Here is a 14,568-nt window from a genome sequence, read left to right as displayed (position 1 = left end):
ATTCTCCATTAATTAATAAATTAAGAAAAAATATATATATATTTTTAGCAATGCTTTAACTGCAAACTGAAAGGCTTATTTTTTATGATACTTCATTAAATTCATTATTGTTACTCATGATTTCTTTCAGAATGTACTCTGACCACTTCTTATTGACCGCTGTGAATTTTCTGCTCCTGTTTCCTGGATTTTACTTCACCATGACTGTGACGACCTTGCAGAGTTTTTGTGGATTTACGGTACGTGATTTCGCTTTTGTGGCAAAGAGGCCAGGATGCAGGAGTCTGCAAATAAACACTGAGGCATGCTGGGGCCGCTGCCGCACCTGGGAGGTGACCAAAACCTGCTATATTCAACTTATTTATAGAACTGTTTTTTAAAAAAGAGAACAAGTGGTGCATACGTTTGTGTATTTATTTCTTCGTGACATGTGTTCTTGCATGTTTTATATCACAGAAGCCAGTTCTGGAGCCGTTATATATCCAGAGACACCACCATGTCTGTACCTACACCTGACAGCACGTTAACCAGGCTGTCACCCGGGTGTCTCCCCAATCTATTATTACCCTCAGGCTTACAGTGTGACTGTAACTACTGCTCATCAAACCACAGAGTATGAAACCTTTTAAGGGCACATACATACAACTCATTCGTACACATTCTCTTCTATGCTTATTATGTAAAAAAAATATATGAATATTGTTATGCATTAGATGTAATATACTTAAACATGATTTAAAAAATAAACCATACACAGAAACATCATGTACTAGTTTATTTTGAAAGATATTAGACATTTTATGCAAACTTCACCTAATAAATATATAGTACGTAAGATACATTCTTTATGTCATTAGGTGGCACCGATATTAGAAAAGTGATTTTATTTTATTATAGAGTATCTGATGCTATCTGCCATTGTTTTATATTGAATTGTTTTATGTAGTCTTTTAACTTTCTGTTTTTACACCACATTCTAGAACAATTCACTCATGCTATTTCCAACTGTGTGATCTTAGAACAATACAAGATAAAAACAAAAGAAGATGATATTATTTTATTATAATAGTAAAAAAAAAAATACAAATGTTTTTGAAAGAAAATCTCTTAAGGTCACCAGGGCAACATTAAGTAGAAACAGTAGTACTGTAAAATATTACAATTTACCATTTTATATTTTTGTTTTGTTTTGTTTTAAAATGTCATATATTTATATGATGACAAAGCTGAATTTTCAGCAGACTTCAGTGTCACATGATCCTTCAGAAATCACTCTAATATGCTGATTTGGTGATCAATGTGGAAAACAGTTGTGCTGCCTAATATTTTTGTGGAAATTGTGATTTTTTTTCCAGTTTTATTTGATAAATAGAAATTTCACAAGAATATGATTTATTTGAAATAGACTTTAAAAAAAAATACTAAAGATTTTACTGTCACTTTTGATCAAGTCAATGTATCCTTGCTGAATTCAAGTATTTCTTAAAATCCTACTGAGCCCAAACTATAAGTCAAATGAAAAAAAAAAAGCATATTTGACACACCAGTGTTAGTTGTCAAGTACAGCATGAGTGACGCGTTCTTTACGTGGGATCTCAGTAACGGGATTTGTGGCACATGTTGCACCGACAGGCACGCGCAGTCAAGATCTCGATATCATCATGATGACGGCCTTGAGGACAGTGCAGACGAACTTTGATCTGAGAAAAGACCGATGGAAGAATAGTATCATCAATAACCTATTTCAGATTTTTTAATAAAACGATGTATTTGTCAATGCATTTGAAATGATTTACCTAATAGAATAAAACAGAATAGATTATTATTGCATGACTGAACTGGTGGAAATTAAAAATCCACAGAGGACCAGAACCATTTCAATCTTTAGTCATAATGGTTCATAATAGGTTCTTCTGATGTAAAAAGTGATATAATAATGGTTTGACCATGGTGCCAGTGCTGTACCTTGGCATCCTTGCTAATGGTGCAGCAGCGGGAAGCAGACGTCATGTTGCGGGTGAAGTTGGAGGCCAGCTGCACAGAGTAGCGCGAGGGGAACGCGCTGGACTCACAGTAGCCCACGCACGCGTACACCAGCTGAGTTCCTCGACAGGTCCCTCGCTTGTCCGTCCGTATGGTCACGTTGAATGCTGTGTGTAGACAGAGCGGTAAATTAGTAGCTACTTTTTTCTTGAGAATGACTTTGACTGCTTCATAAAAATGAGGTCTAAACTCACGGTAAAGGTGGCAGCCAGGAGTCAGGGCTGGGAAACTCCAGCCAATAGGCATTAGCAACCCCACCAGAAGCATAGGCAACAGCAGCACTGCCAGATCAGATGAGACGCAGCGGAGCATCGTGATGTTCACCTGCGAGAGTTTAAGACAATTCTATCAGAATTCACTCAGATTCCACTATGTAGAATATATCACCAATGCAAAAAAATTGCTTTGATACATTCTTGGTAAATGACACATATTTAAATCTTTTAGTGCTGCTGCTGCATGACTTTAATACATTATTTCATACCGTTTACAGAAACATTTAAGTCATTTGGCTCTTTACAATAATAATTTCTCTAACTGTGAGAACTGACCAGCCTTTCCTGACTATTGTCTTGGGAGTTCATTATTGAGAATTGTCAAAATAATCTGAAAATGAATCTGCCACTTTCCCCATCACAATGTGTGTGAAGGTTTCCATGCCGTAAACGGGCTTGTTTTTGTTTACGATTAGTAACTACATTTTATTATAATAAAATTGTGTCTGGTTCATCATGTATGCTTTAGCCTATATATGAAACAATTCAGAACAATTATATATGTTTTTTTTGTCCAATATAATAAAATTACAATATACGCTAGAATTTCTTTCTTTCGTTTTCTATTTTAAAAAGATTTTTTTGAAAATGCAATCCCGCACACTATACATTACAGTTTATTAACAAAAGCATACATAGCTCTGAACTTCAATATTTAGCAATAATTGATAGTTTGGGTGATTGCATCTTTGTATTTTGGACTTGACAGTTTTGTTTGTCCTTTTTTCCCCACACACTTATCGTTTTTTCAAGTTTCGAGTTTGCGTTGAAACGATTTAAAAAAAAGTTAGTTTTTCACTCATACTCATAATTAGACTTCTTTATTATTTAGAGTTTCTTTATTAATTAGAATTATGTTTTGATAGATTATCCTTGATTTTCTTTCTTTGCCTTTATTATATAAACACACACACACACACACACACACACACACACACAGTAAACTTACATGAGCAAAATATATCTATATTTTAAATATCTATCTACCCTTACGAAAGGAAAATATATTTCTTAAAATATATTGTGATATATTGTAATATATTATTTTCCATTTTTGTTTATTTTATATGTTTGAATACATTTAATAATATACTGATGATACATATATTATATAATATATTGCAAAATATACAAATGATTGCCGCTTTCAATATATTGAAATATATTGGAAAAAATTAATATAGCCTATATAAGAATATATGCCTAATATATTACATTATATTTTCCAATATACTGCAATATAGTTTTGTTTCATAAGGGTACCAATCTTGAGTAAGTAGGCTACATGCATGAATGTACACACAGATCAAAATATAATGAATTGTTTAGAGCAAAAATGCGAAGTTGCCTTAGCTGCTGATAGGGCGGATGGATGGATAGATACATTAAATGAATTACTTTCCCTCTGGGAAAAAGTTTCAGAAATAACTTTTGTCCACAGCATAAACAATAGGTAACAGAGAAATCAGCATTACAGTCTTACATTAATATTAAACTCACACCAAGACATCCACATTACATTATTTAATAATCAGACTTAAAGGGAAACAAGCAAAGTTTACCTGTAGATATGGATCCTGCTTCAAAGCCAAAGTGTGTTCAGATAAGATGTTGACCTCGGACATGTGCAGGTGTGCAGTTCTCTCTGACAGAGCACATATATGTAGTGCAGGTAGAACTGAGCTCAGCTTCCAGCGTGGTCACACCCACTCACCAATGTGTCCTCGTGCATGTGGATGTGGAGAACGGGACCCTCCCCACTGCCATTATACCACTGTTTTAATGCACTTGCTGTTGTTCCCTTTCAAATCCCATTTCTTTTTATGTTGGCAAACTTTATAACCGTTTGCATGTGATTTCATCTCTCATGCTCTGGTCTTTTTCATTCATGATAGGGCCAAATCATCTCAAAATAAACTGCTTTTGGTCTGTAAATCCATGATCAATATCTGTGCAATTCATATGTGAATATGCACACTGCATGACAAACAATATAAACAACAAATGTAAAAGTTTAATGTTTTGAAATATCTAGAAATTTCAGTGATCAAATGGATTCTTAGATCACTTTAAATCAGTGACTAACACTGCAGATATTGTGTTGGCAGAGCTGGAATATACTGTATCTGTATATTACAGTGGAGTTTTGGTCATGTAAACATCTTATTCAAGACATCAACCTAAACAGTTCTTTATATTTGCACGTTTAAACAAAAGTTATCATGGGTGGTATTAAACATTGTCGTGAGAAGTCAAAATACTAAAGAAACACATTTTTGGTTAAGAAATAATTTTTTCCTTAAACTGATTTCTAGGAATATTTTTTTTTTACTTTACACATTTTCTATCCTTAATGTTCCATTTTACATCAGATTATTACATTCTCTAAATCAATTCAATAACAAACTACAGGTCTGTTACCATTCCAATTATCTTTGCATTGCAGAAGATGCATCTGTTTCATGCAACTCAGAGGTCACATAAATGCATTTACACTGCATTACAACTATATAAATAATACTAGTTTGAAATATAGTTTTAAATATAAAATATTGGGAAATGAACTGAATGAACTGACTGAATGATCCTTTTAATTATGTCAGGTTAAATTATTCGGCAGCAAATCACTGTCTTTGAATCATACATTCAACTGAATCATTAAAAATGTATTCGAACAAAACAAGTCACTGTCTTTATCAATGGGGCATTTAATGTTTGCTCAACCAATTCTTTTTTTTAAAAACGCAGATTCATTCAGTAATGAAACACCACGTTCCTCAAAGATGTGCAAAGGTTCTGTTGTGCCTTTGTTTGGAACTTTTTTCATAGAGCATAAACAGACAATATCATCAGATAATATTATGACTCAACTGTAAGTCACTTACTCTTATTTATAGCCCAAACCCCTGTTAATTTTCATTGTCATTTCATTGCATTCTTCTGTATTATTAAATACATAAATGAGAATTAGTGAACATGTCAGGACTTTAAATGGTATATATACTGTTCAGAAGTTTGGGGTCTTTTGTGCTCACAAAGGCTGCATCTATTTAAACAAAATTCAACAAAACAGCAATATTGTGAAATATTATTACAGTTGAAAAAAAAGGTTTTATTTTAAAATGTACTTTATAACTGTGATGGCAAAGCAAAATTCTCAGCAAGCAGTGTTATATGGTCCTTAAGAAATCATTCTGATAAGCTGATTTAGTGCTCAAGAAACATTTATTTTTATCAGTTTAATAGTGTTATGCTGCAGAAATCATTATCCTTTACTTTAATACATTTTTTCAGCTACTATAAAGCGCAAGCGGATGTATTAATAATCAAATTCTTCATGACTCTACTGGTTTTCAGGTTACAGTCATACGTAAACTCTGAAAATAAAAACCACAGAGATAAATCTGGGCTCTTTCTTGAGTCATGAACCCAAAGTTAGAAGTCTTTGACAGATACAGGAGAGCTTCAACTAATTCTTCTTTGATCCTGTAATAATTAGCAAATGCAGTCAGAAACAGGTGTGGATTTTGAGACAAGAGGATCGGGCGTGTATAGCCTTGGCCAATGACCTCACCTTCTTGAGAGTGGTCTGCCCCACACACACTCAATTTAGTGAACGCTGTAACAACATGCACACACTCAGATACACAGAAACACAAAAAAGCCAACAATACTCGCTGTTCTAACGACCCTGTTCAGGTGAACACACATAATAGAACATACAATGTCATTTCAGGCTTACTGAGAGTGACATGCAACAAAAGGAATTTTCACCCAAAGCAACCATTTGAAATATTATTATGAATTTAAAATACTAAATGAACACAGTTAGAACCGTTATAGACAAGTTTTGAAGAATTTACATAATCAGAATTCACAAACGGCACAAATGCAATGAAATAATGGACCAGGTGCGATTCAAAACTTTGAAGCTTAAAATTGAAGCAGCTTTTTTATTCTTCTCTGTATGTGTCAAGGAATGATGGTTGGGATTTTTTCATTTTAATTTGCAAGACTCTTATGGAAGAACAGAGAAAGGGGAAACAGCAAGCTGTGAAAACAGTAAGAAGAACATGCAGAAAATACATCTATTTTGAGTTTTCAATCTCAGAACTTAATGGAGATTCAAACACTTGGAAGAGTTGTTGTTTTTTGCTCTGTAATTTGTTCCAATTCCATTCTACATAGTGTAAAAATGACACATTTCAAATGATTTAACTTCATATTTAATATCTCACAAGAGATTTGTCACCTGTCTAGTAATGATCCCACTGTCCTTTACAGTTGTTGAATTTAGGTCAAGACTTTCAGGGGGAGCTAAACAATGTGTTAAAAAGCCCACAAGTTTAAATATTTTATTTTATTATTATTTTCAACTGATAGACTGATATTGGATGATATTTCATCATTTTGAAATGGCCCAGCAACTTTGTTAAATGTTTGCCCACCACTTAGTTACTTACAGATTATACTGATGACTTTGCCAATGAATAATGAACTTGATTGTCATTTGTTTGTGAAACTTGAGTAAATTTCAGCTTCATTTCAGCTAGTGAGTACCTCTCAATTGCTAGCACTGGATTCTTTTACTGGTATAAGCATCGACCATTGAAAGCCCATATCGGTTGACAACTAAATATCTGATTATTTGATGGTTAAAGGGATAGATGATGACAGTATTTTCATTTCTGTGTGAATGAACCCTTTTAAACCTCAAAAAGAATAGTGCTTTGATGACTAACAGAAAAAAAAAATGTGAGCAGAATTGTGGGGTTCTAAAGGCTTATTTCTCCTAACATTATTTGGATTGGATCACTAAAAATGAGTAAAGAAAAATTAATAATAGGAAAGAAACTAATATGTTGAATATGCATTTTACCATTATGCACATCTGGTACTGGTAAACAAGTCAAATGAGAGTCAGCATGAATCTACAACAGAATAGAAACACAAGAGAGAAACGAAGAACATACCAATGATGGATGTGCTCACAAATGAAAAGTACATGAAACAGGTTTTTTATTTTTATCAGCTGCTATAATTAACATAATGGAGTAGTTATGCCACCTGAATGAACTAATATGTCAGATTGTGCACCCTGCAGGGGCAATTAAAAGTGATTAACAATTGAGACAGTGTGTGTGTGTGTGTGTGAGAGTGATAGAGAGAAAAACTGGCTCCCCAAAACACACGTTCATACACCAACCTCACTGCCACAAACTATCGCTTCTGCACCATTGGCCAGGGAAGGGGACTCCCTGAAAGAGAGAAAGATTTATTTGTTCTCTTTTTTTGACGTATCTAATTCCTGTTCCTGTTCCAGGACATTTAACATAAAAACAAAAGACCTGTCTTAAACATGTCTGCAAGCGTATGAGCCTGAGGGCCTGCACACATACACACAAATTCCCTGTGAAAAGACATCTATTTTCGATGCTGCAGTAGTTGAGTTGTGTAAACTCCACCGAATTTCTGGAGTCCCTACCAAAAAAAAAAAAGAGGACATGACAGAATTAAAACTACATGTCAAGTTCTGTTCTCCGCTGGTTTATTGATTTGTGCATCTCTTTGTATGCAGAGGAATTGGTTGAGATGGGATGTTATTTTAACAGTTAAATTATTATGTCCTGCCTGCTGATTGAGTGACAGCTTCATTGAGATGGCGCCCCATGCTCAGGCTCCTGTGCTCTGCTGTCTATAACTGCCATAAAAACCTCATCATTCAGGTCAGCAATCTTATTTCAGCTTATTAACCATTACTGAAAACAAAGTGGAAAATCCCACAGATGTCTCCTAGTGTTTGTCTGACAGCAAGGTCCCATGAAAATAATTTATAAACACCGTTTTGTAATTGTATGGCTTGGTTTCATCATCACTCCGAATGTCCTTTTAAATGATTGGCATCTGTTCACTGTATATGAGTCATGAGATGAAGTTTGGGCCTGTTTTATTTCCATTTGTGTCTTATTGTGACGTAAATATGAGACTACAAGTGCTAAAATAAAAACAACTATATACACTTTGAGGGAAAGACAGTTTTGCATATATGTGAAGGACAAGACTTGACATTGATTTCATGCAGCATATTAAAACGCAGCACAACAACACACTTACTGAAAACCCTCTTTGGTTTGTTTATTATGCTTGGGTTGGTTCACATTGCCCTCTTCTGGATGATCCATTGCAGTGGTCTGGACTGTGCTCGTTGGCTCACTAGCACACTGTGGACCTTTCGATACCAACAGTTTCTCCTGTGGGCATTTACAATGATATGAATCGGGAACTAGCACCAAAGCAAATCATTAGGTATGGAATTTTTGCAGGTCAAAAAAAGAAATGAACCAGCTTCTAACATAAGTGAGACACTCACCAGTGTGTTCCAGGCATTGGTATTTTTCACTGTTGAACAAGAGTGAAATTAATGCCTCATTTATTCATTCACAAAGTTTACTTAAAGCATATGTCATAGCGAAAGGGTGATATTTAGAGGACTCCCACCTGCATATGGAAAGGCTGGTTCACGATACTCCACATAGTGTGTTAAGGAAGGGGTACGGAGAGATTTACACCCTCCTTCATGAACTTAATTTTTGAAACTTGTTCCCATTTACTTTTGTCTGTATGTAGGGTGTGTTGTCAGGAAAAGTAATGGTATTTGTATAAATTATAGTAATCCCTTTTTTAGTTTGACTTACTCTGAATGCAACATTTTGTTAATAGCAGTTCAGTTTTTATTAGTGACAAATATATATATATATATATATATACAGTATTGTTCAAAATAATAGCAGTACAACGTGACTAACCAGAATAATCAAGGTTTTTAGTATATTTTTTATTGCTACGTGGCAAACAAGTTACCAGTAGGTTCAGTAGATTGTCAGAAAACAAACAAGACGCAGCATTCATGATATGCACGCTCTTAAGGCTGTGCAATTGGGCAATTAGTTGAATTAGTTGAAAGGGGTGTGTTCAAAAAAATAGCAGTGTCTACCTTTGACTGTACAAACTCAAAACTATTTTGTACAAACATTTTTTTTTTTCTGGGATTTAGCAATCCTGTGAATCACTAAACTAATATTTAGTTGTATGACCACAGTTTTTTAAAACTGCTTGACATTTGTGTGGCATGGAGTCAACCAACTTGTGGCACCTCTCAGCTGTTATTCCACTCCATGATTCTTTAACAACATTCCACAATTCATTCACATTTCTTGGTTTTGCTTCAGAAACAGCATTTTTGATATCACCCCACAAGTTCTCAATTGGATTAAGGTCTGGAGATTGGGCTGGCCACTCCATAACATTAATTTTGTTGGTTTGGAACCAAGACTTTGCCCGTTTACTAGTGTGTTTTGGGTCATTGTCTTGTTGAAACAACCATTTCAAGGGCATGTCCTCTTCAGCATAGGGCAACATGACCTCTTCAAGTATTTTAACATATGCAAACTGATCCATGATCCCTGGTATGCGATAAATAGGCCCAACACCATAGTAGGAGAAAAATGCCCATATCATGATGCTTGCACCTCCATGCTTCACTGTCTTCACTGTGTACTGTGGCTTGAATTCAGAGTTTGGGGGTCGTCTCACAAACTGCCTGTGGCCCTTGGACCCAAAAAGAACAATTTTACTCTCATCAGTCCACAAAATGTTCCTCCATTTCTCTTTAGGCCAGTTGATGTGTTCTTTGGCAAATTGTACCCTCATCTGCACATGCCTTTTTTTTAACAGAGGGACTTTGCGGGGGATTCTTGAAAATAGATTAGCTTCACACAGACGTCTTCTAACTGTCACAGTACTTACAGGTAACTCCAGACTGTCTTTGATCATCCTGGAGGTGATCATTGGCTGAGCCTTTGCCATTCTGGTTATTCTTCTATCCATTTTGATGGTTGTCTTCCGTTTTCTTCCATGTCTCTCTGGTTTTGCTCTCCATTTTAAGGCATTGGAGATCATTTTAGCTGAACAGCCTATCATTTTTTGCACCTCTTTATAGGTTTTCCCCTCTCTAATCAACTTTTTAATCAAAGTACGCTGTTCTTCTGAACAATGTCTTGAACGACCCATTTTCCTCAGCTTTCAAATGCATGTTCAACAAGTGTTGGCTTCATCCTTAAATAGGGGCCACCTGATTCACACCTGTTTCTTCACAAAATTGATGACCTCAGTGATTGAATGCTACACTGCTATTTTTTTGAACACACCCCTTTCAACTAATTCAACTAATTGCCCAATTGCACAGCCTTAAGAGCGTGCATATCATGAATGCTGGGTCTCATTTGTTTTCTGAGAATCTACTGAACCTACTGGTAACTTGTTTGCCACGTAGCAATAAAAAAATATACGAAAAACCTTGATTATTCTGGTTAGTCACATTGTACTGCTATTATTTTGAACAATACTGTATATATATAAATAACTTTAATAACTTTACCTTTCGTAAAAACTTTTTCTTCTGTGGAACACAAAAAAATGTCTTTGATTGGGTCCAGTTTGGGTCCCTTCTTTGCTCTTGGGTCCTGACATCTTCTGTGTTTCTTCAGAAGAAAGATAACAGCTCTGCAGGTTTGGAACTACAATTTTATTTTTAGGTAAACTACCCCTTTAAAGTTATATTCAGAGAAGCATACAGGGAAAAATGTTGAAATGCTGGGTGGTGAAGTGGTGAAGAACAAGGCCATCCAGGTTTGCAAGTACTGCATGCACAGCATTCTGCAAAACAAATATCAGATTAGGAATGAAATCTTCCCAAGGTTTACTAAATCAACTCCAAAATGATAATAATGATCTTAAAAAAACTCCAGCTCCTCACCGACGACCACCCCATAAAGCATGCCTTCCACATTAACGCTATAAAAGACAATATCCAAATCAGACAATTCTAGAGACAACTCATTGATAAAAACTTTTATTATAGCTAATTTTTCACTTGCAGATATTCCAAGGTTGTTCAGCTTTATAAATTTCATGGCTCTTTATTTCATGGTTAGCTTGATATTATGTCTTTCATTTTGATCGTTTTAAAGTTTATTATTGGATACTGCCAGGAGTGTTTTTTAATCTTTATATCAAAACTGTTTACAATGTTACACCTCAGATAGAAAAAAAGGAGTAGAGTATGACTCATGCACAAATAAAACAACTTCAGTTTCATATATATTGCCAAATTATATTACATGAGGAATAGTACTTACATTTTACGCTTTTGAAAGAAGAACAGCCTATGTTAAAAGTGGTTTATTTTTTATTTATTTATCTATATTGGTTATAAACAACAACAAGTAACATCACAATAAAATGTTGTTTTTAATTAATAAAAAAAATTACAAAGCATTTATAATCTGTAATTTTCAAGTAATACCAGTAATGATTATGCCTCCTGCTCTCTTGGGTATGTAGACACATTCTTGGTTTTTGGACTCTTTTGCTTATTGGTTGTAGACAATTCCAAGAGTTTTTTATGACTCAGAGATGGTAATAAAGCAAGATGACTCTTCAAAATGGCCAAAGTCCCTTTACCGTAAAAAGATTATGTACACCTGATGGTCTAAAAATGTAGGTAAAAATTAATTTAACAGATGATGTACAGTAAAAAACCTTTAACTTCTTTCGATGTGCTTTTGTTAAAAACGATTTCATCTGAATATGAAAACTGATGTGGCAGAGTTACAGAAAGTCTGCGCTTTGAGCAAACTGATATTCAGCTTTTCATATTCGTGAGATTTAATGCATAATATTCCCAGAGCTTAAGGAGATTCTCCATTTTTTGTCATCTTTGTGGGATAGCACATGCCAGCGAGAAACCAATCGTGCTTTTCAACAGTCACGGGTCTCAATGTAGTTCATGAAAAGGGTTTAAAATCACTCTCTTCACAGCAGTGCATCCTTTTATTCCTCCACCAGTTGTTATGTACAGTAGTCCTCTTTTCTCTCTTCTTCCATCATTCATTCACTGTTGATCACTCCGTGTGGCGCGACTCAGTATCAGACTCTTTGTGACTCCAAAGGAAAGCAAACCAGCTGGGGGACTGCCGCAGCTGACATGTCGTTCCTTCACTCTTCACCTTCTTCAACTGTAAGACATTTAAGATAAGAAAAACAATTTTCATTGTTTAGTGAGTAGCTTAAACTGATTTTTTTAGTTTATAGTGAATATTTCATTGACAGTTGAAACCCTCCTCTGTTTCTATTATGCCAAATAATTGTTTCCTTACCTTTTTATCATGGAGGATGTCAAACTCATCACTCATTCTCCTTAGCTGTCGGCCATATTTCTTAGCTGCCCAAAATGCAGGAGGAGCCGAGCGAGATCTCCGCCTGAAAAGATCACTTTCATCTGCTGGCCCAGTGTCCAGCAGGTCCTCATCATCCAGCGAAAGATTCATGTGTTTCCATAGCTGTTGTCCTACAGAAACATGTTATTGAATGACACTTGACTGATCTGATCTGATCATACCTTACATATAGATACAGAATACATTTAGAGTATTTCTTCATGTGAAATAAATTAGTTTCATTATTGACTTTAAAAGCTAAAAACAATGCCAACCCAGAGAAATGTGAAATTTGATGCTTGTAATTGTGGTCTGCTGTGCTGTGTATTCAGGATACAACATAAATGAATTATGCCTATTCTATAGGCCCTTGAGACTAAATCACCTTTCAGATTTTCAGGCACAGTGATATGCTGGTTTGTTTTCTGCAGTGATCCACTGTTATTTTTTGTCGGGCCCGGGTCCTCACGGTCTTCAGATGTCTCTGTCTCCATCTCCAAATCATTGTCAGAGATACTGAACATATGTGCCATGATTAAACTGCAAGTAAAGAAAAAAAAAATAGGTGAATGACATTTTCATTTATGCACACTTATACATTTGCTGTTTAAAAAAATGGAAACACTGACTACTGTACTAAAGGCATGGCTGTATGTTCTATTTATAGCTTATTCTCAAAAACATCAACTAAGAACAGAGTCAGGATCAACCATATAACCATATAAGCTACTGGTGAAGATGAAGCAAACGGTACAATACTTCAGGCAACACTGTGGCGCAGCATTTCACTCTTGAGACACCGGCAGTAACAACAACAACAACAAAAGAACAAAACACAGTGTTATGGTCTGAACTCAAGACTTTAGCGATAATAGTGTAACGTTAAACTGACACAGACATATTTCTCAGAGCTGATTTCAAAGAAATTAAATGCATTATCCAACAATAAACATAACAATAACAGTGAAACCAATACCGGGCTTTTTAAATATAGTTCTGCAAATGCTCAACTACATATGTGTTTGTCGAGTTTATAATTATTACACTTAACGTAAGGTTGTAATCTCATACGGTCACCAATAAAAACGGGGATCAACGGGAAACTTCTTTTTACGACTTTGAAGCTCAGCGCCACCCCAAACCCTTAAAAAGTGGTTACATCTTCCAACGACCGCGGGTTACAAACATTTAAAAGTTTCAGTCCTACCTTGCAGTGTTTTCAACATCGCTTCGTTCATTATTTAATTACTAATATTGCAACCATAGAGTCAGATATCGAGTTACCTACCGATTTCTGGAGTCTGTCGGCGTCCTACGTACACGTCTTCCGGGTGTTCTGGGTGTTTGTTTTGGACTGGCTCTGTTAGGACTGCTGCTGTCGTGACGCACCCGTGCTGTGCGGAGTAACAGCGCAACTGCAATTCACTCCAGCTCTCAATTTTAAAATTTTTAATATGTATTTACAGAAAGAAAAAAATAATAGTAATAATAAAATATATAAAAAGTATTAACCATGTAGTGCAAAGTGAATTATATGTGAAAGTATAAGTTAGAAATAGGCTAAAATAAAATATAATATGGTATTAAATTTACAGAGTTAAAATATACATAAGTAATACAATACAGTAATATGGGATATCATAATCTACATGTGCCTTTTTTGTATCTTTATGATTAGAGGATATTTGCCTAATTCTGCCCTACATGCTTATTTGTTGTATGCAGGTGCACTTGACGTGTAATATATTTTTACACAGTTCTGCATGCAGGGTCTCAATTGGAAGTTTTTCCCATTTGGTGAAATCTTGATTTGGATTGGTCAGTGGACCCCACACCTCACTGCCATAGAGTGCAATGGGCTCAATTACTGATTCTAATATTTTCAGCCAAATTCTAATAGGGATTTCTATAGGACATTTCTGTTTTATGGCGTAGAAGGCCCTGCGTGCTTTATCTCTCAGTTCATTCACAGC

The 14,568-nt window shown here is 35.2% G+C and overlaps 2 protein-coding genes and 1 long non-coding RNA gene across 3 annotated transcripts in view; 1 reads left to right on the top strand and 2 right to left on the bottom strand.

Annotated features, from left to right (window-relative positions):
• LOC128017103 (uncharacterized) overlaps positions 1–14,568 on the top strand; it is a 148,841-nt gene that overhangs the window by 36,411 nt on the left and 97,862 nt on the right. The window lies entirely within an intron of this gene.
• LOC128017101 (glycoprotein hormone alpha-2-like) lies at positions 761–3,961 on the bottom strand. The gene is made up of 4 exons (XM_052602296.1): positions 3,881–3,961; positions 2,238–2,367; positions 1,966–2,150; positions 761–1,700 (listed from the first exon to the last, which is right to left on the bottom strand). Exons 1-4 carry the CDS (start codon positions 3,941–3,943, stop codon positions 1,596–1,598), a joined length of 483 nt encoding a protein of 160 aa, XP_052458256.1. The 5' UTR covers positions 3,944–3,961; the 3' UTR covers positions 761–1,595.
• LOC128017102 (bcl2-associated agonist of cell death) lies at positions 11,548–14,045 on the bottom strand. Its single transcript, XM_052602297.1, has 4 exons — positions 13,884–14,045; positions 12,981–13,135; positions 12,536–12,726; positions 11,548–12,394 (listed from the first exon to the last, which is right to left on the bottom strand). Exons 2-4 carry the CDS (start codon positions 13,126–13,128, stop codon positions 12,281–12,283), a joined length of 453 nt encoding a protein of 150 aa, XP_052458257.1. The 5' UTR covers positions 13,129–13,135; positions 13,884–14,045; the 3' UTR covers positions 11,548–12,280.

The sequence above is a fragment of the Carassius gibelio genome, chromosome A7 (genome assembly GCF_023724105.1).
Source record: "Carassius gibelio isolate Cgi1373 ecotype wild population from Czech Republic chromosome A7, carGib1.2-hapl.c, whole genome shotgun sequence".
In the NCBI taxonomy this organism is placed as follows: Eukaryota; Metazoa; Chordata; class Actinopteri; order Cypriniformes; family Cyprinidae; genus Carassius; species Carassius gibelio.
The sequence above is the reverse complement of the archived record's forward strand: the minus strand, read 5'-3'. Positions and strand labels throughout refer to the sequence as shown.